At 38.0% G+C, this 24,282-nt stretch overlaps 3 protein-coding genes across 8 annotated transcripts in view; 1 reads left to right on the forward strand and 2 right to left on the reverse strand.

Annotated features, from left to right (window-relative positions):
• LOC112570243 (ras guanyl-releasing protein 3-like) overlaps nucleotides 1–1,578 on the reverse strand; it is a 48,474-nt gene extending 46,896 nt beyond the window's left edge. For all 6 annotated transcript variants that reach the window (XM_025248595.1, XM_025248591.1, XM_025248594.1 and 3 more), the window contains exon 1: nucleotides 1,404–1,578. The gene's annotated coding sequence lies outside the window, so the exon portion shown is untranslated. The remainder of the gene's footprint in view (nucleotides 1–1,403) is intronic.
• A 77-nt stretch (nucleotides 1,579–1,655) lies between these two features.
• On the forward strand, nucleotides 1,656–16,705 carry LOC112570270. Its single transcript, XM_025248651.1, has 12 exons — nucleotides 1,656–1,896; nucleotides 2,218–2,303; nucleotides 2,734–2,830; nucleotides 3,081–3,236; nucleotides 4,858–5,024; nucleotides 5,510–5,751; nucleotides 6,193–6,481; nucleotides 6,760–6,845; nucleotides 9,210–9,360; nucleotides 9,875–9,950; nucleotides 10,106–10,742; nucleotides 10,794–16,705. The coding sequence occupies exons 1-12, from the start codon at nucleotides 1,753–1,755 to the stop codon at nucleotides 12,689–12,691; spliced, it is 4,029 nt and encodes a 1,342-aa protein (XP_025104436.1). The 5' UTR covers nucleotides 1,656–1,752; the 3' UTR covers nucleotides 12,692–16,705.
• Nucleotides 16,706–17,682: 977 nt separating this feature from the next.
• LOC112570248 (AP-2 complex subunit sigma) overlaps nucleotides 17,683–24,282 on the reverse strand; it is a 30,848-nt gene continuing 24,248 nt past the window's right edge. Inside the window, exons 2-4 of the mRNA XM_025248616.1 lie at nucleotides 19,224–19,373; nucleotides 18,545–18,718; nucleotides 17,683–18,186 (exon numbers count right to left, since the gene is read on the reverse strand). Coding sequence (XP_025104401.1) covers nucleotides 18,085–18,186; nucleotides 18,545–18,718; nucleotides 19,224–19,373 — 426 coding nt within the window. The 3' untranslated portion in view covers nucleotides 17,683–18,084. The remainder of the gene's footprint in view (nucleotides 18,187–18,544; nucleotides 18,719–19,223; nucleotides 19,374–24,282) is intronic.

Consider the following 24,282-nt stretch of genomic DNA (forward strand, 5'->3'; position numbering starts at 1 on the left):
CTATTCAGGCAATTCAGTGTACACATAGAAGCACTTAAACATGCATGTGACATGTGCATGCACATACACATAAAATAAATACAAAAATGTATACACAGCCTACTACGAGCAAGTATTAGTAGCCTAATTATCAAAGTAATTATTCACTCCACCTTCTAAAGTAGAAGAATTCTTCAATACTATTGATGTAAAATTCAAAGATTTAAAATAATCTAAATTAAATTTTTATTATAAGTATTATGTATATATGGCTTTCATAAAATAAATGGTGTTATAATAATGCTGGTATAGTGCAAAGTGTCCTAAGTGTTACAAACTCATAGTGATAATTAAAGCCATTTATTCAGACATGTAAAAACCACGCACAAAGCAGGAACAAGCATATGCATGACAATATGACTTAAGGAAATGCTTTGATGATGATAATTACCATTTCCCTGAATAGCTGATGAGTAACTCGGGCTATGACATAGTGTAAATTGCCAACACAGTGAAGCAGGACCGTATATCAGGCTTCATTTTAATTATACTTGTAAAGGCGGCAGTGTATCACACTTCATTTTGACCATGCTTGTTTAGATGGTAGTAAATCCTTTATTTAGTCCCCAAAGATTTCTCTGAGATTTACTGCATATGCATGGCTTTTCTTGAGCACTCGTGATGTTACTGCTGTACTTAGACCGTAGTTGTGCTTGCAGCCACGTCTAACTTAAGACGGGGAGCTGGAGTACTGCCCATGTGCTTTGTGGGGTCTTTGATGACAAGCTATAGCGAGTGGAACGCAGTAGTTTACTGACTACAGAAAAGAACTACAACTGTATTGAAATTAAGGACGTAAGGTCAGCTAAGAACGACGCATATAAAGGTCTTGGCACAAGAAGACCTGCCGCCATCGCCGTATTGATCACACGATGATCCACTGACGTCACAACAGACACCGTTACCCCCTCCCATCGTGATTCCCCCCTCGTTCACGTTTCTCTTCACGTCCCCGCTACATTCATATGTTTTCAACTTCCGGAAATGCATTTTCGTCCACAGAAACTCGTGCATATTAAATGAACAGGCTGCGGATTCAGAGGACATAACATGTGTGGTGCCTGCTACCTACGAAGGTAGAGATACTGAAGCAGCATCGACAACTACTTCAGTAACCAGTCCCCCTCCCCCCGCACCTAGCCTTCAACACTTTCTCCTAGTTTGCGCAAACTCTACATTTAAATCATAACGAAAGAATGACATAAGTTATACTCTTTTGCTCACACTGTACTCTTTCATTTTAAAAGACCACAGAGAGCCCTACAAACAAACAATGAAATACATTGTACGCAAAACTGTCAACCAAAACTACGAGGAAAGAGCAGACGAGAATGGCGACTTAATTTTCACGCCAAGAAACTTACCTTTACATCCAGTTGATTTTTGCAATGAAAAGTGTTAAATACTTCAGTAAGAATATTTCCATATTTCCACTGGAAGGCTTTGAGCCAACTATTCATTATTTCTACATTTCCAAGTAAAGCGTCTGCCGCCTTTTTTTCGCAGCAGCTGACGGGCTCATCGACCCACAACCCTGTTGACAAGTCCGGAAGTCTTGGCTGCGGAGTGGTGTCCCCTACTGCTGGTCCGTAGCGGCCTCAGCCAATCAAATTGAAGGGAGCAGCTTTTAAAGCGAAGTATGGCGTCGGAGTGAAAGGAAGAAATGCTCTAAGACAGTCAGGAAAAGAGTCTTTTTCAGAAACAACAAGCATAATGGAGAACGTAAGACTCATTCACTCCGTAGATAAGTTAAAGCACCTGCGCACTCTTGTAAAACAGGACCTCAAGCAGTTGGGGATCAAGGTTCCAAAGAGCAAAAGAACCAAGAAATTAAACCAGTCACGCAACTCCTCACAGGTAACCAGCAGTTTTAACAAGTTTCAGTGTTTCTGATACTGAATGAAATAAAATAAGCATTTAGTTGTGCTTTTGTATTAATCATATGTTAATTAGAAGTAATCAATTAGCATTTGGGAACATTGAAAATATCCAGTCGTAATATGGAAGTAATATACATATACTTGTTTTGCTGAGGAGATAATCTGCAGTGAATGCTGTACCGAACATTATTACTCAACATACACTTTGATTCTCTCTGGCCCATATATATTCTCTTAAGATGTATCACTTAAAATTTGGAAATCATCTTTACATTTGTGTTTATTTGGTCATCCTCAGGATGGCATGCTGGCAGCAGGAATATTCGGAAATTACCTGTCATTTATTCCAAGCACCTTTATACCAGACTGTGGATTTGTGCCAAAGTGAGATGATTTATAACTAGCAGTGATCACAGCCAATACAATGTTAAAACTTAGATCCCATTTTGCATACATTTGCACATGAAGCACATTTCTTTTTTTTATAGTAATATTGTGCTTAGTTGATTTCAAAGGCAGGTGGTCTGCACTCAGGAAGCATAAGTGTGAGATGGATTTTCATTAATAAGCAAGTTGACTGTTAATCTTGGGAACATGTGAGAAAGGATTGGTCATTTCTTAAAACTTAGTATTTATTTTCAAGATGAGTCAATAACTAACCATTGGCTAGGCTACTGATCTGCTTTACACAAGAAGCATGACATGGAAATATAAAGCAAAACCATCATGGGCTTAGGAAAATCTTCTTAAAAACCTTACATTTTTTTGGAGAAAAAAAAAGTTTTTTTTGTTCATTTTGTATGATATTATATAGGTTTCTGGTAGATGCAGCAGAAATCATCAGGAAGAACAGTATGGCTGAGGGAATATTCCGCAAGTCGGGTTCCATTAACAGACAAAAGGAACTGAAGGTGTGGCTAAACCTGATTTTTTTTCTGTTGTATCATAAAAATGGTTCTTGGAAGAAAACTATATTTTATTGGGAAAATTATATAGAAAGTTTACTTTGCAAATTTTGAATAAGCCTTTTCTGCCACAGAAACAATACTCAAATAGGCACAGAATAGGCAGTGTTGGGTCAGAAAGTGTCATAAGCATCAACTGACAGCATTTCACAGAATATCTCTTGGCATAATGAATACATCTTATTTTTGTCATTAGCAACAGATAGAGGAAGGACAGAAACTTCAGTCTGAGAATATGCATGATGTAACAGGCCTTATCAAGCAGTTCTTTCGTGAGCTGCCAGAGCCACTACTTACCATCACATACCATGACTGCTTTGTGCGCACATATTACCTTCCACCACCAGACCAGGTTAACCAATTGTTATTCTGCTAACACTGTGTTGATGTGTGTATGTATCATTTTTAGCACCGCAGAGGTTTTGCCAACTGTGTCTTGTTTCCTTCAGAACCTTTGTGAACTTATGTGTTTATACTTGACTGTTATTTACTCAAGTTTTCAGCTGCTTATAATACCTAAGATATTTATAACAAAATTATATGATATTACCAACATACAAGCAAGAGACAGACATGGATAGGCAGTGGAAACAAAATAAGATTTTGATATCTTTTTAACAAGGTTTTTTATCATCTCATTCTGCATGTTGATTTATAAAAATCTGTGATTAGCAAGGGTAATAAGATTATGTTTCTAAACACGGGAAGTTTACAGGCCAGCGCAGAAGAGACATTTTATTATGGCCTTATTGGTTCACACAAGGGACAAGCAAGTTGAAATGTAAATAATAAATAAATAGCACATTTGTGCCTTTTTCCAGCATCGGCCTGACTCAAGGCGCCTTACATATAGTCATGCAAGCACATCATATTAATTTATATATATAGTAATAATTAAATAATATTAATTAATATATCATATTAATAGAAGAAGTAAAAAAATGTTATTGCTAGGTGCCATAGAACAGGCATTTCCCTTTTTGTTAGTGATCCAACCTGATAGGATCCAGCGGGCCCTACAGGAAGAAGGGGTGCAACTTGTAAAAGCAAGGGAACAGATGAATACGGAAGACATGTCACTGTGATGTAGGTAGTGGTTAGGTTCTGTTGTATGGACTTGAAAACCTCAGGATACAGACTCACACCAAACAAATGAATAATTTTGTGCAATGCCTTGACAGCAGAAGCAAAGCAATGGCCTTGTCACAGAACTTGAGCTCTGACTCTTGGTAACCACCAACTTTTCTTTGAACACCGTCTTCCTATCATTGTCGGATAATGTCATCTAAATCTCAGTAAACTCTTCAGACACAAAGACAGAGTCTGGAATCAATGGACGATGTTTGCTGTGGTTGGGTAGAAAGAAGCTGGCAACTCCCAGATACTGTCACTGCATTACTCTTTTTCTTGCAGTCCTGTGTGTAGTCCTTATACAGCTGACCAAGCCAAAAGATGAGAGATGACCTAAGACTGTTGCACATCTCTGTCGGTTCTAGTGCCTTTTTTTCTTTTGTTATCCTGTGGTGCCTTACTGTACTGGTGTAACACTGCACAGCTGCCGGTCTTCTCACAGCTTTTCATAGACGTTTAACTGCTTCTCCAAACGAATCGAACACTACTACACACCAGAAACACATCTTATCACAAACGACGCAGCACAAGCAGTGCAGAACAGAGAACAACGGTGCAACAAACATCATACATTGGTAAAATATGCTAAAACTTGGCATAGATCCATTGACAAAACAAAACGACAGAGAGCTCGCCCCCTTCAGGCAGTTAGGCGATGGGACATCACTCTTCTTGTCAAATAAAATAGGTGTTTACTTCATGATTTCATTACTTATGATTTGTATAGTCTGCTTTAATCATTTGGGACCTTTATTATTGCAAAGTTGCTGTTAATATAATGTCTTAACAAATTCTCTAAACCATCACTAAAGTGTTTGTGTACATTTTACCTGCTTGTGCAGGTAGAAGCCATGTTGCTGCTGTGCCTGTTGTTGCCACCAGAACACTTAAGCACTTTGCGCTTCACCATGGGATTGCTGTCACACCTGTCAGAGCACTATGAGCACAACAAAATGGACTGCAGTAACCTGGCTGTTGTGCTGGCTCCCAACATCATCCATGTAAATAGGTGAACTATTTTTGCTTTTTAATAGCATTTTTTAGCAGAACATAATCTAGGAGACACACTTAGTTGTTTCTGCCAGTTTCTTTAAACTGAAGAGGCTAAGTAAGATATTTCATGGTCATGCAGGATTGTGTGACCATGTGCATTTAAAATAAAGTAGGATGGTTTTGGCTAAACTGATAATGTTAGAAACATGACATGTATCTTGTATAATATGCTCACATATCCTTCTCAGACAAGGGTGCTACATTTTTCACCTCGAAGATTTGAAAGTAAATGGTTAAAAGCTCCATACTTTGCTGGCACAGCAAACCCTCACTCGGCAAGAATAAGTTGAATACAGTATAAAAATCTAAGTGCCATAAAAGTTATGTGGTTGTCATTGTTAAAATAATACAAGTAGTGGTGTGTAGTTACTGACGTATAGTACTGCCTATCATTAAAGAAATCAGATAATAGATGCTCATACCTCATGCTTTTGATGACAGTCGAAGTCAAAAGATGAATGCAACAGAGGAGAAACTTCTACAGGTCCAGACTAGTATTGTAGAACTGCTTATTGTCCATGCGCAACGCATTGGTGTGGTATCAGAAAGTTTGTACCAGCGTACCTGTCTCATGACGGAGTGTTTTGGCACTGAGGATGAGCTTGATGGCAGTGATGATAATATGCTGGAGGACGCTAAGGAGGCCAGGAAGAAGCAACGTAAACGGAGTGGTTCTTTGCAAGGTAGAAAGATTTTTGTTGAAAGCACGTCCGGTTCCGGCGGCACGTCCGTGTGTGTGGGGGGGGGGGGGGGGGGGTACATTTTTTTTCTGTTTTATTCTTCACCGCTTTTTTGTGTTGTGCATTCTAAATATTTCATGTTTTTTTTTTAGTGTAATATTGAAATTTATCTATTTGATGAATTTTGTCTTTTTTAAAAATGCCAATTAAGCCATTCATGATTAAGATGCAGATTTGATCAGATCTGTTTTCAAATTGTGCCAAAATATGCATTTTTAGTACACATGCACTTATATTGCTTTAGAGATATCTAATCATTATTGCTGCATCTTAATTTCTGTACAAAATGGAGTATTAGAATATCTATACTTTTTGTTATTTTCTGAGCAGTATTTTACTTTTTCAAGCTTGATTTTTATGCTATATATGTATGTTTTGCCATAGGTTTAGTTAGTTCGATTGGACGAGGTTTGTCCAAATTACGTCGCAGCACAGAAGGCAAGAACAATCTAACCACATCCAGTACTTCCAGTAGTCTGTCCAGTACTTTAAGTGGCCTGCCTGATGAGCATGGTCTGACTTCTCAGTTACTCTCTCAGTCACATACCTTGCCCAAACCAGCAACAAAGGAATCTGTCCCTACAGGAGTTCTCTCTGTTGCTGTGCCTGCCACTCCTGTGTTACGCAAACGCAAAGCATCAACAGATGGGATTCCATTTTCCTCTACTAAGAAGTAAGAAATGTTTATTTATAGTTTGTGTAAATGCTGAGCGTGAGTTAACCTTGGTCATTTAAAAAAAATACATATCAATTGTATGTTTCACAGTTTTTAAGGAAAACTAAATTAGTTTATAAGTTTTTCCTTTTGATCTTATCTTAGGAATTTTTTTTCTAGGGGGGTAAATATAAATGTTTGAACGGCATACAAATTAAGAACATCCATAAACATGTCAGGAAACATGCTGTGTCTGGTCAGCTTTATCAATGACTAAGTGTATTTCTAATGCACAGGAAGGCAATTTTGGAGCAGCTGCCTTATTGCTCAGCTCTTGGTGCCACACCTTTCACACCAGCCTCAGCCCGCAGACCTGAACTAGGTTGGTATAATGTCTTTAGCAGCATTATTCATTCAGTGTAATATTGAGGCAGCAATAACCAGTGTTTCTGTTAAAATTTGTGCAAAATCATACACTTTGTTTGCCATTGACTGGTAAAGAATAGACCCAAAACAAAAAATGTGAAAAATTATATTGGAAAAGATAAGCAGCATTTGTATACTCTGCTTGGTGTGATAGTATTATTCTTAAATGTGAAAGGTGAAGGGACTGTATTGCTTGGTGTGATAGTATTATTCTAAAAGTGAAAGGTGAAGGGACTGTATTGCTTGGTGTGATAGTATTATTCTTATAGTGAAAGGTGAAGGTACTATATTTTCTGAGCTTAAAAGAATGTGTCGTTCTGCTGCTTCCTTAAATTTTGGTTTTCTTTACATGTTTAATTTTGTTGAATCTATGCTTTGGTTGATTCAGTAGTTTTGTGTATTCTAGAAAAAGTTGTGGAGTAGGTTGCCATGCCTGTTATTGTGTGTCGTCTGTAAACATGTGGTAATCTATTCCCAATAGACAAATGACTAAATCAAGTGACTGGACAGAACAAACAATATTAAAAAAAAAAAGGATTGAGGACTAAATGCTTGTTGAAGCATAGTTGGTTTGGAGGAGAACGCCTAGTGGTTTCAGCAACATGAAGTGTAAGCATGCACACTTACCGAGTCAGTACCTGTGTGAGACAGCATACTTGGCCTTGCTGACCCAGCTGTTCAGTGAGTGGCTTACTCCATAAAGGGGGGGAAAGACAAGGTAGTTAGAGCAAAGTGTAATCTCCCTAAATGGCATGTGTTGTCAACTGTTGCCTCTGTCCAGTTTTTTTCCTCCCCTGACAACTAGCATAACTGGTACTAGTTAAGGGATGAATGGATGAATAAATTAAAATGAATATTATTTTGGAGACATTAATCATAAAATGTAACATTTAAACATAAAATGTTAGGTTTTTAATCTATCTGTTTAAAAAAAAAACCAACCTTACACCATAAAACCTTTGACTAAAACTCTTTATGCCAAATTGTTTACATGTTCAGATCCCTTGCCAAAGTTTCTTTGCTGGATTTGTATTTTTGTTATGTGGTTTATGCATGTTTTTACAGAGTGCGAAACACTAGGTATTGGATACAAAGATGTACACTGGTGAGATTGCTGCTGTTTTCTTGCTGGCAAGTGGATTTGTGTTGCAGGTGTTTGCAGGTCCTGTTCTGCCTCTGGCCACCTACTTCAAACTGTCAGTGTTCATGCCTGTACTTGCAGCAACGCTTCTCTCTGGCATCACTACAGTTTTGTTCTTCTGTTCTCTGCCATTTGTGTGTTGTATAATGTTGATGTAGACTAGACTGCAGAATCTTTGATTCTTGAACCGCTGTTCTTACTGTTGTATTCATTTTCTGCATGCAGTTTGCTTTGAAAACTTACTTTCTTCTTGCTCTGCAGTTTTGCTGGATCTTTAGGTTAGCATTTCAGCTTATCATGAAACACCACTGGTAAAGAAAATTGGTATTTAGATTTCCTTTTTATGCTACTGCATCTTGAGGTCTGTATACTGCATCAACTAAACATCAGTTAGGCAGTCAAACTGTCCATACTTGCTACAGACTTAATCTGTTTATACATGACCATTAAATAATGGACATATGGAGCATAGATTTCTTGTAATCCCTTTCCCTATCATCACTGTTGCCAACATTTCTGATTATGGTCATATCTATTCTGGAAGTATGAAGGTCTAACAGCTGGCTGTAAAGAGAGTAGAGTGTAAATAGTTCTATGTTGGGAATAGACTACAGATTCAGGGCTCATCGCTCAACTTTTGCAATCTAGTAAATGGGGCACACTTATTGCTGGATGGACAGAGGGAGCTGTCCGGATGAAACCTGATGTTATGTGGGCTGACCAAAGAACTTGAAAACTACACGCTAAAACATAAGGACGATCTGCCTCATATTTAGATGATTTTGATTTAGTTAATGGTTGCTATATTTTAGCAACAAGTGAAGCTTTTTTTAGTACAAGAATTTTCTTGAAATCCATATCTAGATAGCTAAATGTCTTTCTTTTTTTTTTTAAAATGTAAGGTTTGAAAGAAATTTACTTAGTAATTACTTGATAAAGGGTATACCATATTGATCAAAAACACCAACCCTAACCATCCTCAACATTTCTTGGTTTTGTTTGTGTAAAAATTCAGCCTTGTTAATCAAAGTTTTATTGCATACATTATTTTTTTTTTTCCTTTCTGGCTGAATAGTCGAGAAGAAACAGCAAAATTGGACTTTCCAGCGCTACAAGACAGTGATACTATTTTTATGTGATGGGTCATCTTATTTTACTGGTCTTTTTATCTTGTGACAGAGAGAGCAATGCAGGCAGGTGGAGATACCCCTAGATTTGCCCTTCCTGACAAACACCATCTTGATTTTTCCACCACACCTAACAATAATAATTGGACCGTTCACAAAAGGCTGGGTTTGTTGAGCCCCGCCAGCAGCAATAAAACTAAAAGGTAGTTTGATTTTTTGTTTTTGTTTTTTTTCTGATGACCCAAGCGACTCATTAATAACTAGAGAAGTATCAGAATGTCTTATGCGCTTCTTATTACATTTTGATGACCTTGTGCTGGTTTATTTTAATCACAGATATTTATGACCATTTTTTGTTTAAATTGTTTTACAAGTTGTTACTTTTCAGTGGGCATATTTTCTAAAGCATGGTGCATACAGTTGAATTATGCTCACAAAATTGGTTATGTCCTACAATTTGTTGAACTCTTTGCAGTACTTTTGTCATATTATTTCTGCACTTAGATTATCTTTTAATTAAATATAATTCAGAATGGATTGGAATAAGTAAGAAGTCTGCTCTGTGTGTGCACATGTGCATGCATGTGAGTGTTAAAGAGTGTGAATATGTGTGCTACCTTAATGTGCATTTACCTCTTGGTTGTAACCATGCCCCAATTTTAAAAGAAAATGCCACCACAAATTTGTTTCATCGATGTCTGTTTTTGCTTCACATAGAAACAACACCCACCTGTGTCATAGGTCAGGCAAAGCGAAACATCTTCTCAAGCGTCTTAGTGGAGTCAAAGATAAGGTGAGGTCACTCATATTAGTTTAAGTTTCTGGTGAGTGTTTATATTGCAGTCCTACTAAGGTTCAATCCTTTTAATTTTAGAAAGATAAAATTTTAGAAATAAAATGTTTTAAGCAGTGGATATGAATAACACTTTTCTGCTTTATTTGTCACAGGATTTTGCTGGTCCTGAAAGAAAGCGAAAGATTGGTAAGCACTTGAAAAATCCTGCCAGTGTGCTTGGCAACATGGCAGTTTCTGAGATCACCTCATCCATACCTCTTGCAGAAGACTTGCATCTTCTGTCCTCATCGAAACTACACGATGCATCGACTTCATCAAACATAAGTGTACACAATGCACTAAATCAAAGTTTTATTGCTCATGATGATGAAGTTGGGGGCAAGGATAAATATACTGTCTTGATCTACTCTGAATCCACATCTGTACAGTCTGAATCTGTAGAAACTTGCAGCAGGGTCACCACCGCTGACCCACTTAAATTACAGGAAGGTGCAGGGATGCAATGGCCAGGGTTGACAGATAGTTTGCTGAGACGTGGGCAGCCTAACACCATCACTAATGGGCTGCTAAGGGGTAAACCTGAGAATCTGAGCAAGCTTCGTCGAAGTTTTGACAAGTCAGATATCAGCTGCCTAATACCTGCTACAGTTCCTAGTGTGGAGATGGTGAGTGATCAAAAGGTTTCTCATACCACTGACGCCCAAGCCACAAAAGAGGATGGGTTGCAAGCAGAACACAGAGAGAGTGTAATAACATTCACACATGTAGAGGCTGGAGAGAGTGCCAGATGACAGTTCGCTAGCTTTATTTGATCCCCAACAATGTGGCTTTACTGACCAGACCGTAGTGAATGCAGACGAAACAGGTTTTGTTCCTACAATGGTTCTCTTGCCTTGAGTGAACCTCAGCAGTCTAGCTTTGGTGATCGAACAATGATAGCTGAAGACTGCTTCGATTGTGATGATTGCATTGCCAGTCAGAACTTGCTGACAGCAGCTGATGACAGTTCTGATTCTGATACAGAGTCCGAAGCAGGATTCTCCACTATATCTGGTGGGACAGTCATTCACAACCCAAAGGGACTCGCACTCTCCTGCACTAACCTCCAGTCTGATGATGAAGCATCAGTTCTTAGCTTAGGCTACTGTGGCTCCAGCGTGTCAGTTAATGCTCCTCCACTACTTCAGCCATCCACGAGTGTTGATTACCTCATCAGCTCTGCTTCAGAAACATCTGTCAGCAGTCACGTCAGGGTAATGGAGAGAACAATTTCCTCAGACAGTGGCAAGGGCTCAATGCTAGAGAGTGCAACAGCTTTTCCCGACGACCAGTTTTCTTTGCAAGAAAACCTATCTAAAGTAGACTCCAAGGAAGAAATATCAAAGTCAAAGATGTTAAAAGACAAGGAAATTTCCAAGTCAGCTGACAACAATATTCTCCGCAAGGCTACCAAGTGTGCATCTGATGATAAGCTGCACACCAAGTCTCGAGAAGACTGCCCTCCCAAACGCTCTCACAGTCTGCATACTGTTGGGTCTGAGAGGCACTTCAATTTTATCCCCAATCTTCAGATCTCAGCTGAAACTCACAGACTTCTGACCAGGGCTGGTTTTCTTCAGGATGCAGAAGTTCCTCATCATGTTAAAGATGTTTCTGTCCCACTGAGGTCACCCCAGAAATCGGGTGGTATTGCATTCCACAAGGACATTTACAGGGCATCATGCCGAAGTATGGACATAGTGGCAGTGAATAGAAACAATCACTCCTGCAGGCGGCAGACTTGTGAGAAAAAAACAGAGAAGTCCCAGGCAGACTTAGTGACACTCAAAATTTCTAAGATTGAATCATTAGATAAAAACCACTGCAAAGAAGGACAGGAGCTAGTTTTAGGCCAGGGTTTCAGTCAGAGTGAGCATAATGGTCGACCCAAGACTTCCATTTTGAAGCATGCTGAATTCCACCTTCAAAAACACGACAGCATTGCTCATATCAAAGAAACTAAGGCTGGACATGTTGCAGCTAACATTCAGGTCATAAACAGCATTGATTACCCCTCATTAGATAAGCCAGTCAGATCTCAACATTTTTTTACCTCTTTCACTCGCAGGCGTCGCATGTCTCCAGTCAGGATACCCACCATCTTTGCAAAAGATAACGAAAAAGAAATACATTATCGTGAGCTGGCTCGGAAAGTTTCCAAGCGAAGTCAGGGAGAAGAAACTCTAATGACCAAAGTTGTTCCATCAAATGATAAAAACCCTTCCAAAAAACTGGTGCTACATCAGGGAATAGGTGTTGACGATGTTCAGTCTCCAGAAACTTGTTCTGAAGAGCTCCAGCAAGCATCTTTCACTGCTGACTGTGCTGCAAATTTTAAGTCATCTAATAATGAAAACTGTACCTCTGCAGATGTCACAAAAGTTATTAAAAAGTCAGAGCTTATTTTCAGTCCCCTTGGCAACCCGAACACAGATTTGAGTGCCTCTCTAATGGAATCCATTGAGGAAGTGATTACCCCATGCAGACATAGACGCCGAAGCCATAACCTTGGAGATCGTCGTCCACTTAATGAGAAGACCAATCAAGCAGCGCCTTATGGCATGCCAGAAACAAAATGGTCGCCTGAAAAAGAAGCCAGAAAACTCCAGCCTTCATTCTCATCTCTAGACAAGCTTTTCATGGAAAGAGACAGTTGTGTAACTGAGAGCATCCATACAGACCCTTTGCAGCTTACCTAGCATCTTCAGCATCACCCAGAGCACTACTGAAGCTGAATATACTACACCAGTCCTGACACAAGTGCTCTTGCTGCAACCATTTTAAGTGTGATAATGTTTTATATATTTTTTAGACACAAACTGATGCTTTGTAATGTGCATTTTCTTTCATCACTTGGTATGTTAAATTTGTTGATAGAGGCAAAGACCATCATCAATTGATTTGGCTTTGAAAGAAGAAAAACATACCACAGTCTCTTTGCTTTGCTCTATAGCAATCTTCTATATCTTGATGTCCTTATTCTTCCATTTGACACTGCAACATTTCTTTTAGCCAGTATATAGTTTTAAATGAATTTGGATTCTAGGAAGACCGTCTAGATGGTCTATTGTTTGAAAACTGAGTGATGGAACAATTTCACAATTTTTACAGAGGTTATGTCTCAATTTTGAAAGAGTCACAACTTAAGTCTCTAAAGATGGGCTTTGCACTGCTCATGTAGAGTCTTACTGGATCTCTGCTTGTTGAGAAGCATTACTGCAAGGAAAGATGTTTAGCTTATCCATTTTTCGTAAATGCTGTATAACTGAACTTGCAGGTACATGAGGCAAAAGATAAAAATAAAATTTAGAGAGATATGCCCTGAACATGAGGACTCTCCAGCCCTCAGTCAGCTGCTGGTTTGTGACAGTGTCTATGGGTTAAACGACCTACTTTCTGCAAGAAGAGAGATTCTCAAGATAACGCTCTTACATGCATCATAAATGTTCCATTTTTCAGTATAAAACAGTGAGCATCAAAGGCAAACATATTTGCTAGGCATTAGTTCATGTATTTTTGCAGACACTGCACAGCATTGTTAAACTGCATCTACTCCAGGCAAACAGCTGTAAAAGTGACAGCTAACAATATGTATTAATATCAAAATGACAGCTTACAATATGTATCAATATTCAAGTAAATTGTAAAACCAGGGGCAGTAGTTATAATAAAGCAAGGCCAAGTCATTGGCTTGGGGCAACATGGGAAACTCAAGGAAAAGCATCTTGTTTCCAAAATTATAAAGCAATGTTCAGACCCTGGAAATATTGTTTTGCCCCTGGAGCGGTAGCAAATGTGCCCAGAGATAAACATGAAACAGCATTCGAGGGATCTTTATAATTTTGGAAACAAGACACTTTTTCTTGGGTTCCCCATGGCAACAACCTGCCCTCACTTCATAACTACGGCTCCTGAGCTATACAAAGCTGTAAAAATTATTTCATGTAATACATTGAAAGACTCCTTGTCTGAAACTGAGCTGTTACATTAAAATGGTTGAAGGCATATTTTTTTCAACTTGTTTTTAATTTATACTATTTGTGTTAACGTCTTTATATTTTGCACTCAGCATCAGATGATGGAGGCAAAATGGTTATAGAAGAAAAACTTATTATATAGCATATTTGTGTTTATTGCTCTTGAAATGGAAGGTGCCTTACACTTAAGGCTGTCATTGTTCAGGAAATGTAGAGATCACAGAGTTTCGGTGAGAATGGTAAACGGATTAAGAATCTGTGCTTACATTACCATTTGGCAGACATTTACCTTGGACATTAAAGCAGCACTGCGCTGGCTGCAATATTTTGGTGCATGTGTTCAAATTATATTGTATGTAAATAATGTCTGGTCTCTACACAAAATTCTGATGCAATTAATCTTTGTAAGATATATTAAGCGATCAACTTATTATCCTTGTAATCATTTTACTGGTGATTTACTCTGTTAATATGTATATACTTTTAGCTATATAGGTGCTGAAAGCAAGACTGAATTTATTGCATGAAATTTGTTTTCAGAAGAGACTATTATATTCAGCTAGAGCCAGTATGTGTACTGTATGTACCTATTACACACATTATAAAATAGAGCTGCATTGCATATTCAAGCTTAACTAACACTAAAGAATTTTGCCGATTGAAAATGTTTTTGTTAATATCTTCAGGTGCCATGGTTTTTCTTAAATAGTGGTTCATGTAATAAGGATTGGCTGTCCCAGATTCAGATCTTGTTTTGGGCACGTTCTTTTTCTGTATGTGACATCTGTTTACAGGGCCGGCTACTTAGCTGGGATAATTCAGCCTTAGTTGCCTACTTAGTGAAAACACTATATCCCCTCTCTTAATTAATGGCTAACATTTAAAACCAGAATTTGAATAGTTATTCATTTCTCAAAAACTTTGATACTTGCAGTTCTGCTGGAAGTAAAGGTAGAACCATCAGAAGCAAACAAACGGGCCAGGTGGATGTTATGAGGCACAGGCTGAACTGCTTTTTTAAAGAGCTTTTTTTATTACTTTATGTTATCCAGGAAGCACCTAATCTTGTATTGTGCACATGACCCTAGACTTTTACTCAAACAGTTAAATTAATTTTTCATTTTCTTTTTATATAAATAATGCATACATCTTTGTCACCTTTGATACTCAATGCAACATCTGCACTGTTAATATCGGGGAAGGCGGAAGTTTGTTAACAAGATTAGCAAACCATCAAAGTGATCATAGATTTAGTCCATGTTAATTTGGAAAATAACAGGCAACAGGACATGATCATTAAATAGTCTTATGTGGAAACGTTTTGTCACTGCCTTATAAATCTGATCAGGACCTGTGAAATGATTCTTCCAGTTAGTTACTTATCAAAGATAATTGCTCTCCAAATTTCTTTTATAAAACTGAACTGTTTAGTCTGACCAGCATTAAATGTTTGGACTCAGGTGTGGTTTTAAGCAAGTGCTTTATGTCTAGCAGTGCACAGCAACTGACAAAAATTTTACGGACATTAGTGCAGGCATATTTGGTGGTAGTTTATAAAGTTCTAAACAACTGTGGTGGACATAGTTGCAAACAAGTCTAGGGAAGCAGATAGCCAAGTGGTTAGAATTCTGGAGTTCAAACTGAGAGGTGTGGTTTGATATGGAAGTAGCCAGTTAATTAAGTTTACTTCTCCCAGTAGACCCAGCTGAAGGCAATGGGTACCCGAGTCTAAAGAGAGTTGGGGAAGGTCAGCACGGAGGGCACCAGCCTCATGTAAAACTGGCCCCAGGAAAAGGGAAAGTATCTAACACTATTCCCTTACGACCTGAAGAAGGTCGTGGGATGACCTTTACTGGTTAAGAACTGAATGGTAAATGAAAATTTTTCAACAGTCTGGGTATCTTAGTTGGTGCATGGGATTGCTTTTGAAATTTAAGCTGTATCTCCTACTTCGTTTTTTTAAACAAAAAAAGATATTTGATGTTTGGAACAAGCCGATAAATTTTACATATTGAGTGGTGTAATCTAATATATACAATCCTAATTTGCTCAATTGGGGGGTTTGGTTGATATATAATTTATACACGTGTATTGCTCATTGCACAGCAGATAGTTATTGATACTTTTTTCCTTATAAAATGATTGAAGCTTCATGTTAGTTTCTTAAAATTATTGGCCTGTAACACATCTACAGATTAATCTTCAAAAGATGCAGTTATTATTTTGTATGCTTCATTTTGTAGTGTGCATATAATACATATACATGTGAACACACAAGGTGTTTCTGATTGAGGTGGATGTGTCGGGATAATGCTGCTTAACAATTCATGATCAACTATTTTAGAGTCATCACATGCTCTACTAGTGAAAGCTACTGTAGTTTATCTGCTGTGAGTCTCTAAGGATTAAAACAGCTCCGCTTTCATGTCTGCATAATATTTTCACCACACTGCAGCAAAATGCTAGGTGACTCAAAGACAATGTTTACAAATAACTGGTGTTTCACATTTTTTATCATAGCATGTAAATAAATCCTATTTTTCTTCCACACCTATGCTGTTGCAGACACACTTTTTACTTAGGAATAACACAAACTTTCATACAAACATATTTATGCAGGTACTAATTATTTCTCTAAAAGACATTCCAAAAAAAGAAATTTAATTTGCTATTCACACACTTTGGGGTCAATTTGTGTAACTTAACAGATTTTAGTGATTGTGCAATGTTCCACTTTAAAAAAAAAAAAATTCCTAAATGCATTGGTCCTTCAACTGATTAATTCATAAATAAAAGTAGATGACACAGTAATCAGATTTGATTTTTTTTAGTTCATGTGAGAACACCCTAAACCTAAATCTACCACCATTGTGGCTTTGATATTACATTAAACCAGCGGTTCTCAACCTTTTACTTGTGGCGACCCCCCTGACGAACACCGGTACGTCCGCGACCCCTTAGCCAGCTAGTCGGTGGAAGAGCGGGGGGGGAGCCTTAAGCTAACCTCGAACGCCGCGTCGAGGAAATCAACACGGAAGAACAAAAGTTCGTATCTGCAAGAAGTATAACTTTAATGAAATTTTAAAACAAATTCTGTGGTGCTAATAAATATTTTTTATTGGACACTCACAATGAGAAGGTTGAGCCTGCTGCTGTTGCATAGAGAAGCGAAGCGAACCTGTGTGCGATGTTCGTACCCACTGCTATTCGCAGCTCAGCCTCTGCGTCACAAGATTTTGTATTAGATTCAGTGCTGCAATGTCAAATCTTGCTCACACATATACCAAGTTGAAAAATGGCAGAAGAACTTCATTGCTGGAGAGGAGAGGGGAGTCCGCGATGAGAGATTGGGAGAGAGAGGGCAAAAGGCGAGAGGAGGGAGATTGGAGCTTAATTGTTGAGAGGGGGATTGTTGTTTTAAGTTTTAGAAGTGAGAAGTCACTGCATTGCCGAGACAGTGTACTTGAATAGGGAGAAAAGATTTGGAGTTTGAGACCCTCACCACTCGGTTACACAATCTAAGCTAATTTCACTAATACCGGTATAAGAAACTTTTTAAAAAAATGACTACCTTCGCGACCCCCTTGTAGGCACGTCGCGACCCCCCAGGGGGTCGCGCCCCACAGGTTGAGAACCACTGCATTAAACACAAGTTATAACAAAGAACGAAGTCATGCAACCCACCTGGCTTTTTTTAAACTAAAAGCAATGAGTAAAATAGTCCACAACCATCATTTATTTTACCAACTGCTGCAATGAATCTCAATTCCTGATTTTAAAATGGGGGGGGTCCAAACCACTGAACTGTACCTTATCTTTCCTACATCTGTACAAATGGAACATTTGGAATATGCCACTTTCTGCTGCAAATGATAATATGATTTTATTGCACAATTTTACAGCAGTCATTCAAAATTCTAAAAAAAAATCCATCTAGACATTTCTATTTTGGCTTGCTAAAGATTTTTAAGCCGTACCATCATCACACTACTGCATCCTGATTTCACATGGCTGGAATGGTTTGCAAAACTGAAAATTGACAGCAATAGACTAACTCTTCCACAGCAACTCCAAATGACTAATGATAACAAGAACCTATAAGTGTAAGTCTATTTTCATTCTAATGATGACAACATCAAGAGCTGTTTTAACACCTTTGTCTGACTTGTTTCTCGTATTTCTCCTGCCAGGAACATTTCATCCACAACGCTGTACACCTGAATGAAAAAAAAAAATGGGTATAACACTTACGCTTAGTAGCAAGGTGAACTAACATACTAACAGATGCAACAGTGCACTGTTACTAGGCAAGTCTGGTCATGATGACCATTTTATAACTGACTGGGCCTTTTTGTTTAATGCAAAGGAGGATAGCTACAGATAAAGGTGGAGTTCTGGAAGTCTTTAGTCTTAACTAAATAAAGTTTGGAAGTAATCGACTAGTCCTAACTATATAAACTTTGGAAGTACCATGCTAGTTCTCAATACAACAGTTTGGAAGTATCCGGCTAAATTACATAAGGTTTGGAAAAGTGAATGTCTTACAGAAGCTGGTTTTGCTGAAAATATAGTTACCTTGTAAAAATTGAAGACAAGATCAAGCTCACACACATTATGGAAAAATTCATTCAGAACCTCCACAAAATTATGAATGGCCTCCAGGTATGCCAAGTTGTTGTCACTTACATCAACGCAGATACAAAAGTACAAGCCAGCATAACGGCGATACACAATTTTAAAGTTCCGGAACTGCAAACAATAATTTGTGAAATGTTAAGTGATCTAAGCAGACTCTAGTCGAAATAAAAAATATCTGTAATACAGTTCTTGTTGTATAAAAATGTAATAATTATGTCAAATTAAAACGAAGCTCACAAGGGGAAGGAGACATTCTGTTAAAAAATCTCTAGGTCAAATAATCTGTTATAATACAATAAATGAATCAATTAAAAAATTTGTTGATTGCAGATGTTTCACAAGTGATACCGTATACTCAAGTAATAACTTACACAAAACAAAACAATGATATAAGGAAAATGCCCAAAATAAACAAAACTTAAAGTTCCTATTTTAAAGTTTAAAAAATAAAAATATGATCTTACTTCTCTTTTACAAAGAAAGTCTAATTTCAAACTGGACTAGATGCATATTATGGCACCAACTGAAAAATGGTGATATTTAATTAGGTAAAATATCTAGAAAATGCAAGTCTTTAGAATTGTATTGCTAACATTTGCTTGATGCAATACTGTACCTCTACAAAGTTTGTATGCTTGGCATCGCGCACAGTAACCACAGCATGCACTTCCTCAATCAACTTTTGCTTCTCCTCATCGTCAAAGTGCATGTACCACTTGGCAAGACGTGTCTTGCCAGCACGGTTCTGGATAAGGATGAAACGAATCTGCACATATATACATATATAAAGGCATATAGAGGTGACAGTGAACTGCCCATCCAGCAATTACTCACATTAGTCTTCTTGGATAGTTTTATACACAGTTGTTTACCCACTGGCTTACATTCTCTATTGAAAATCAGGGAATAAATGCATTTCAAGGGCACAATTTCAAGAGCCTTATGTAGGACAGAGACAGATATTGTCTCCTGCACACAAGTACAATATTAGGAAAGTCAGGTACAACTTTAGCAAGAACCTGGCTCAAGTTTAAACCACACAAAAACCTAATATCCCTATCACCTGGCTCACTACAGGCAGTTCAGTAATGGCATACAACTTTAGGTACCTTTCCTTTTTCTTTAGTCTACTTAGATCCACTCCCCTCTTTTCAATGGGCTGATACCTTATATCAGTTTAAACACTAATTTTGATATGTCCTCCTACCCTCACCTCTGCTTCTAATGCCAACATGAGTGGGTGGGCAGGTGTAAGTGTGATATTGTATATTGGGATGAAAGTGTGTTGTTAATATGTACAGTACTCCTTGAGGGTTTAAAAAAAAAGAGAACAGAGAATGTATGTGAAGGAAAGTGTGAGAGCATGTTTATCCTTTGTTTACATATGTTTATATACCCTTCAGTCATGCATCTGTACCAAACTCAGTATTTTTGGCTTATCAACCCAACCTCTATAAAGTTACATTTATGTTCATTATAAATAAATAAATATATAATATAAAAAAGATATCTGGGCTGCAAATGTTCCTGTCCACACAAGTCCAGTCATACAACGGATCTAATAATTTTTGTTGTTGGTGGAGTTCCTCTGGCTGTTCATTGGGTTGTCTGCAGAAGGCTTATTTGAAAATCCAAAATGAGCCCACAAACTATCAGAAGAGAAGCAGTGCAGATCCACTATGATAATAGTGTTAAGGCATTCATTCAACTGTTTGTCAGCTTTCAAAGATTTGGAAAAGTCTCTTAAAATCAATGTACATTTCATCTTTTGACGCAATCGTACGGTACCTAACTCGTTATCTCACCACCATCTGTCCAATACAAATGTTGAGTGAGGGACACACGGAGAGAAGGGCAACAGGCAGAGAGCATATGAAGGGGGTAACAACTGTATTTCTCGAGGGCACGCGCTATGCTGATACTGGAAACAGAAGGGCGGATTTACGGAAATTAAGTGCTTGAGTTGAGTTGTATCAGTGACGAGATAACGAGTTCTTTTACAAAGCTGGAATTTTTATGCACATCGGAGTTCAAGGACATTTGCTCACTCGCTTGACTTAATGTGCTGATTGCTGATAGCATATAATCTGATCAGCAATGACACGAACCATCGCATAAGTATCGTGCTTAAAATGTGAAAAATATTTTCGTATATACGTCATTTCCCGAGGAAAATACCTATTACACAGTACACATCTACACTATGTTTCATAGTCTGGGCATACAGCTAGTCTTCACAGTTTGTGCACTGTACTAACAAATCTATGAATGAAGGTGTAATGTCCAAAGTACTTTTAAGTAAAATTTTGCTTCTAAAAATAAGTATAAATGGATGATTATTGCACCGACTTAAATGCAGCGTCGAGTACTAATAAATCGTCCCAGACGTAGGGAACACAAGCATATCATATCAGATAAGTCAGCAGATAAGCATCTCTATACATCTCTGAGTCTACGAAATACCGCTAACACAGAAATTTGAAGAAGGATATGCTTATTAAAAAAACTAATCATCATTTAAAACATAACGAAAAACACAAACCACAAAAAGCGGAAACTTACAATTATTACTTCGACGCCTCCACCATGACGGCATGCGCCTGCTCACACAATTTATGCGAATTAATTATTTGCGACTACTTCTCAACATTTGAGAATCGTACGTTTGGGAATTGTATAATCTTCAGATGTTTATTCCAGATTGTATGGTTTCGTGCACCACACTCCACAGACACTTCTGTTTGACTGTTGAACGCACTGTAATGTCACGGTAATATCAAAGTTTAAAAAAATACGATAATTTTTTACTTTATGGATACCTATGATGGCAGCCAGGCCCGTTCTAACCCCCCGCGGGGCCCGTGGCATAGCGGTATGTTGCATCAAACACTCCCCAACAACCTCAAGCGTCCTGCCAGTCCAGGGCCCTTGACACACGATCGCACGGTGTTTATTAATGAAATGTGCGGGGCCCTAGGCGGGATGCCTCGTCTGCCTGCTTCTCTAAGCACGGCCCTTCTGATGGCAGCTCGGATTACGTCAGCGTATCTAGATGTAGAGGTTGCGGTAACTGCTGCTAGCACACGAGAAAGTCATGCGCGGAAACGCTGGGGTTGGTGATGGACGGGCATTATTTCAAGATTACCTAATCATATTAAGGTCATGTAGTAATTTTCATTAGCCATGCCCTTGGAGTAGCTTTTTTTAAATGTTGAATAATAAGACCATGACTTTACTGCATATTGTGGTAATGTCAAGAGTAATGGTTTCATGTGCGATGTCGAAAACAGAATGCAGCACTTCTAAGAAGTATCTGTAAATTGCAATGCGTTTATCGACTGCGTAAGAGTTACTGAGGTGGAAAGTAACTGCTAGTAATTGCTATCAGAAAGTCAAAAAACAGGTAAAGCGGAGTTTTTCCAGAAAGTTGTAGATCTTTTCTATGGAATTTTGATTAACAATACAGACCAGTCTTAGGCATACACATGGCAAGGAAAAGACGGAAAAAGAGGAACGACTTAAATGCATGAAATAGGTCCAGGCTTAGAACGGTTAATAAACTACTACTGACGTTTTCGAGTAAAGAGAATCGATCAGATTCAATCGACATACCTATCATAATATAGTGGAAATATATCTTGCTTTTATGAATAACCTTTTGGCACCTAACCTTTAATCACACACTTGCATGAATAATTGAAATCCTCCACAAAACCTCGACCGCCCATCAAATGAAGTCCAGCTTTAGAAAATATAACCGCCACCTGCATGTTCTAGTAAGAAATGGTATTCATGAAAGCAATGTAAAAATATGCATATTGCAAATGTTCATAAGGGTTGTCATGTTCAGGTACAGGATATCAAGGATAGGTGGAACAAATCTAGGGAATAACATGAAAATAAAAATGAAACATCCATGTCACAATGCTTGTGCTGTAGTTTTTTGTCTGTTTCTGGACTTTTTGGGGTACAACTTTTGGCTACTTAGATGTACTTCTCAAATAAGAAAAGTACCTACCGAGACTACACTTCTACCATAACATTCACGACAGAAAAAGACTTAAAGAGCATTGCATTATCTTGTATCCTGGACTTTGTACAGCCTTGAAATGGATGTATGTCGTTCAAGGAATGATGCACCTCCAGCTCGTGTATCACACATAACAATTTCTCTTAACCTTTTGATGAATCTCCTAATGAAGGCTTAGGTTATAGAAAAATCTGTCCCCAAAAGTTCTTGTTTTGTTTTCATATGGGCGAGCATGCTAGGAATTTTTTCCTTGAGAAAAGCTGTTTCACTTGCTTGAAATCAATCTCACAGATGTCTGAAGGCAAAATTAGGCAGGCTATGAAGAATACATTTACAAGGTCCTGTTCGAGGCGTTTTGATATATAGCCATTGTATGGCTAATCCAAGCTGGGAGGAGTATGTAAGAGTCATCAGCAGAAACTTTGTTGCGGGGACTAGCGGGTGTGGATTTAATCGTATTTTGATGGCAAGTTTGCTAAAATCAGGCTAGCTCCAATGATCCTGAAGAGAAGAGTACAGAGGACCTACTACCTTTCTCAGTAGTATTATGCGTAGTGGCTTTAGATCTATAATCTCGTGAACTATGCATTGTCTTGCATCTTTTCCCTGTTGTGTGTTGTTTGTAGGGATGGGGTGTCGGATGCAAAAAGCCTCTAATAAACTGCACTGCTATTTTGAAGCAATGTTTCTTAAATTTAGAGAGCCAAGGCAGAGAGAATAATATGCTATACTTTATGGATCAGGGCTAGCCATATGGAAAAGGCCATTATTTTCAGTGTATTTTGATTAATTGCTTTTGATTGCAGAGCCAGAACACAGTTGATATCGCATTTAGCGAGGAGAGCACTTTGATGCATTCATTCCTTTCATTCTGGAATCCGTCGTAATCTACATGCCATTTGCAGGTGAAGTCTGTAAAGTTTCTGAGAAAACCTCATCATGAGTAACAATTTAACAAATCACAAAGAGCGTGATGCAAAGAATACAGATCTAATAACCAAAATTAACCCAAAACAATTGTGTGGACTCAAATTCATACCTAAGGGGATTATTTCTCTTTTAACTTGAAATTTTACAGATTGCTAATATTCTATAAGTGTACTTTTGTAATTTAATTTTATACACTCTTTGAATGAATTTTTAAGCAGATTGGCCCATCATTTTATCTAGAGTCCACTGCATATGTAACTGTGAAAAGAAAAACTTAGTTAACTATGTGTTTGTGTGTAATGATATGCTGTGTAATAATTAAACTACAAGACCTTGATATGATGCTTTTAATCAGACATTACAAGCTTTGAGGCATAATAGCGCTGTTGAGCACCAACCAAGCCAACTAGTCAGACATTTGAAACTTTGTTAGCAGCATTTTTCAGGAAGATTGTAATGTAATGCAGCATATCAGAATTACAAGCAAAAAAGGGTATTAGAGGACAATTATCGGGTAACATGATTCAGGATCAACCTCACCAATTGCGCAAAAAAATATGAAGCATAAATGTTCTTTGAGTAATTGTAGTTTAGATAACAAATAAATAAACGCAAAATTTGTATAGTGCTAACTCACACTCATAAGGAGCATGCTTGCTAGCGCTTAAGAAGAAGGAGACATGGACAACATACGAAGGCAGATTAAGACAAACAA

Source organism: Pomacea canaliculata, linkage group LG8 (assembly GCF_003073045.1).
Source record: "Pomacea canaliculata isolate SZHN2017 linkage group LG8, ASM307304v1, whole genome shotgun sequence".
In the NCBI taxonomy this organism is placed as follows: domain Eukaryota; kingdom Metazoa; phylum Mollusca; class Gastropoda; order Architaenioglossa; family Ampullariidae; genus Pomacea; species Pomacea canaliculata.

Coding starts and splice junctions, on each gene's coding strand:
- LOC112570270 (XM_025248651.1), top strand. CDS start 1,753: ATGGAGAACGTAAGACTCATTCACTCCGTAGATAAGTTAAAGCACCTG. Junction 9,361..9,874: donor AGCAGCAATAAAACTAAAAG/GTAGTTTGATTT, acceptor TGCTTCACATAG/AAACAACACCCACCTGTGTC. Junction 10,743..10,793: donor GGCTGGAGAGAGTGCCAGAT/GACAGTTCGCTA, acceptor TTTACTGACCAG/ACCGTAGTGAATGCAGACGA.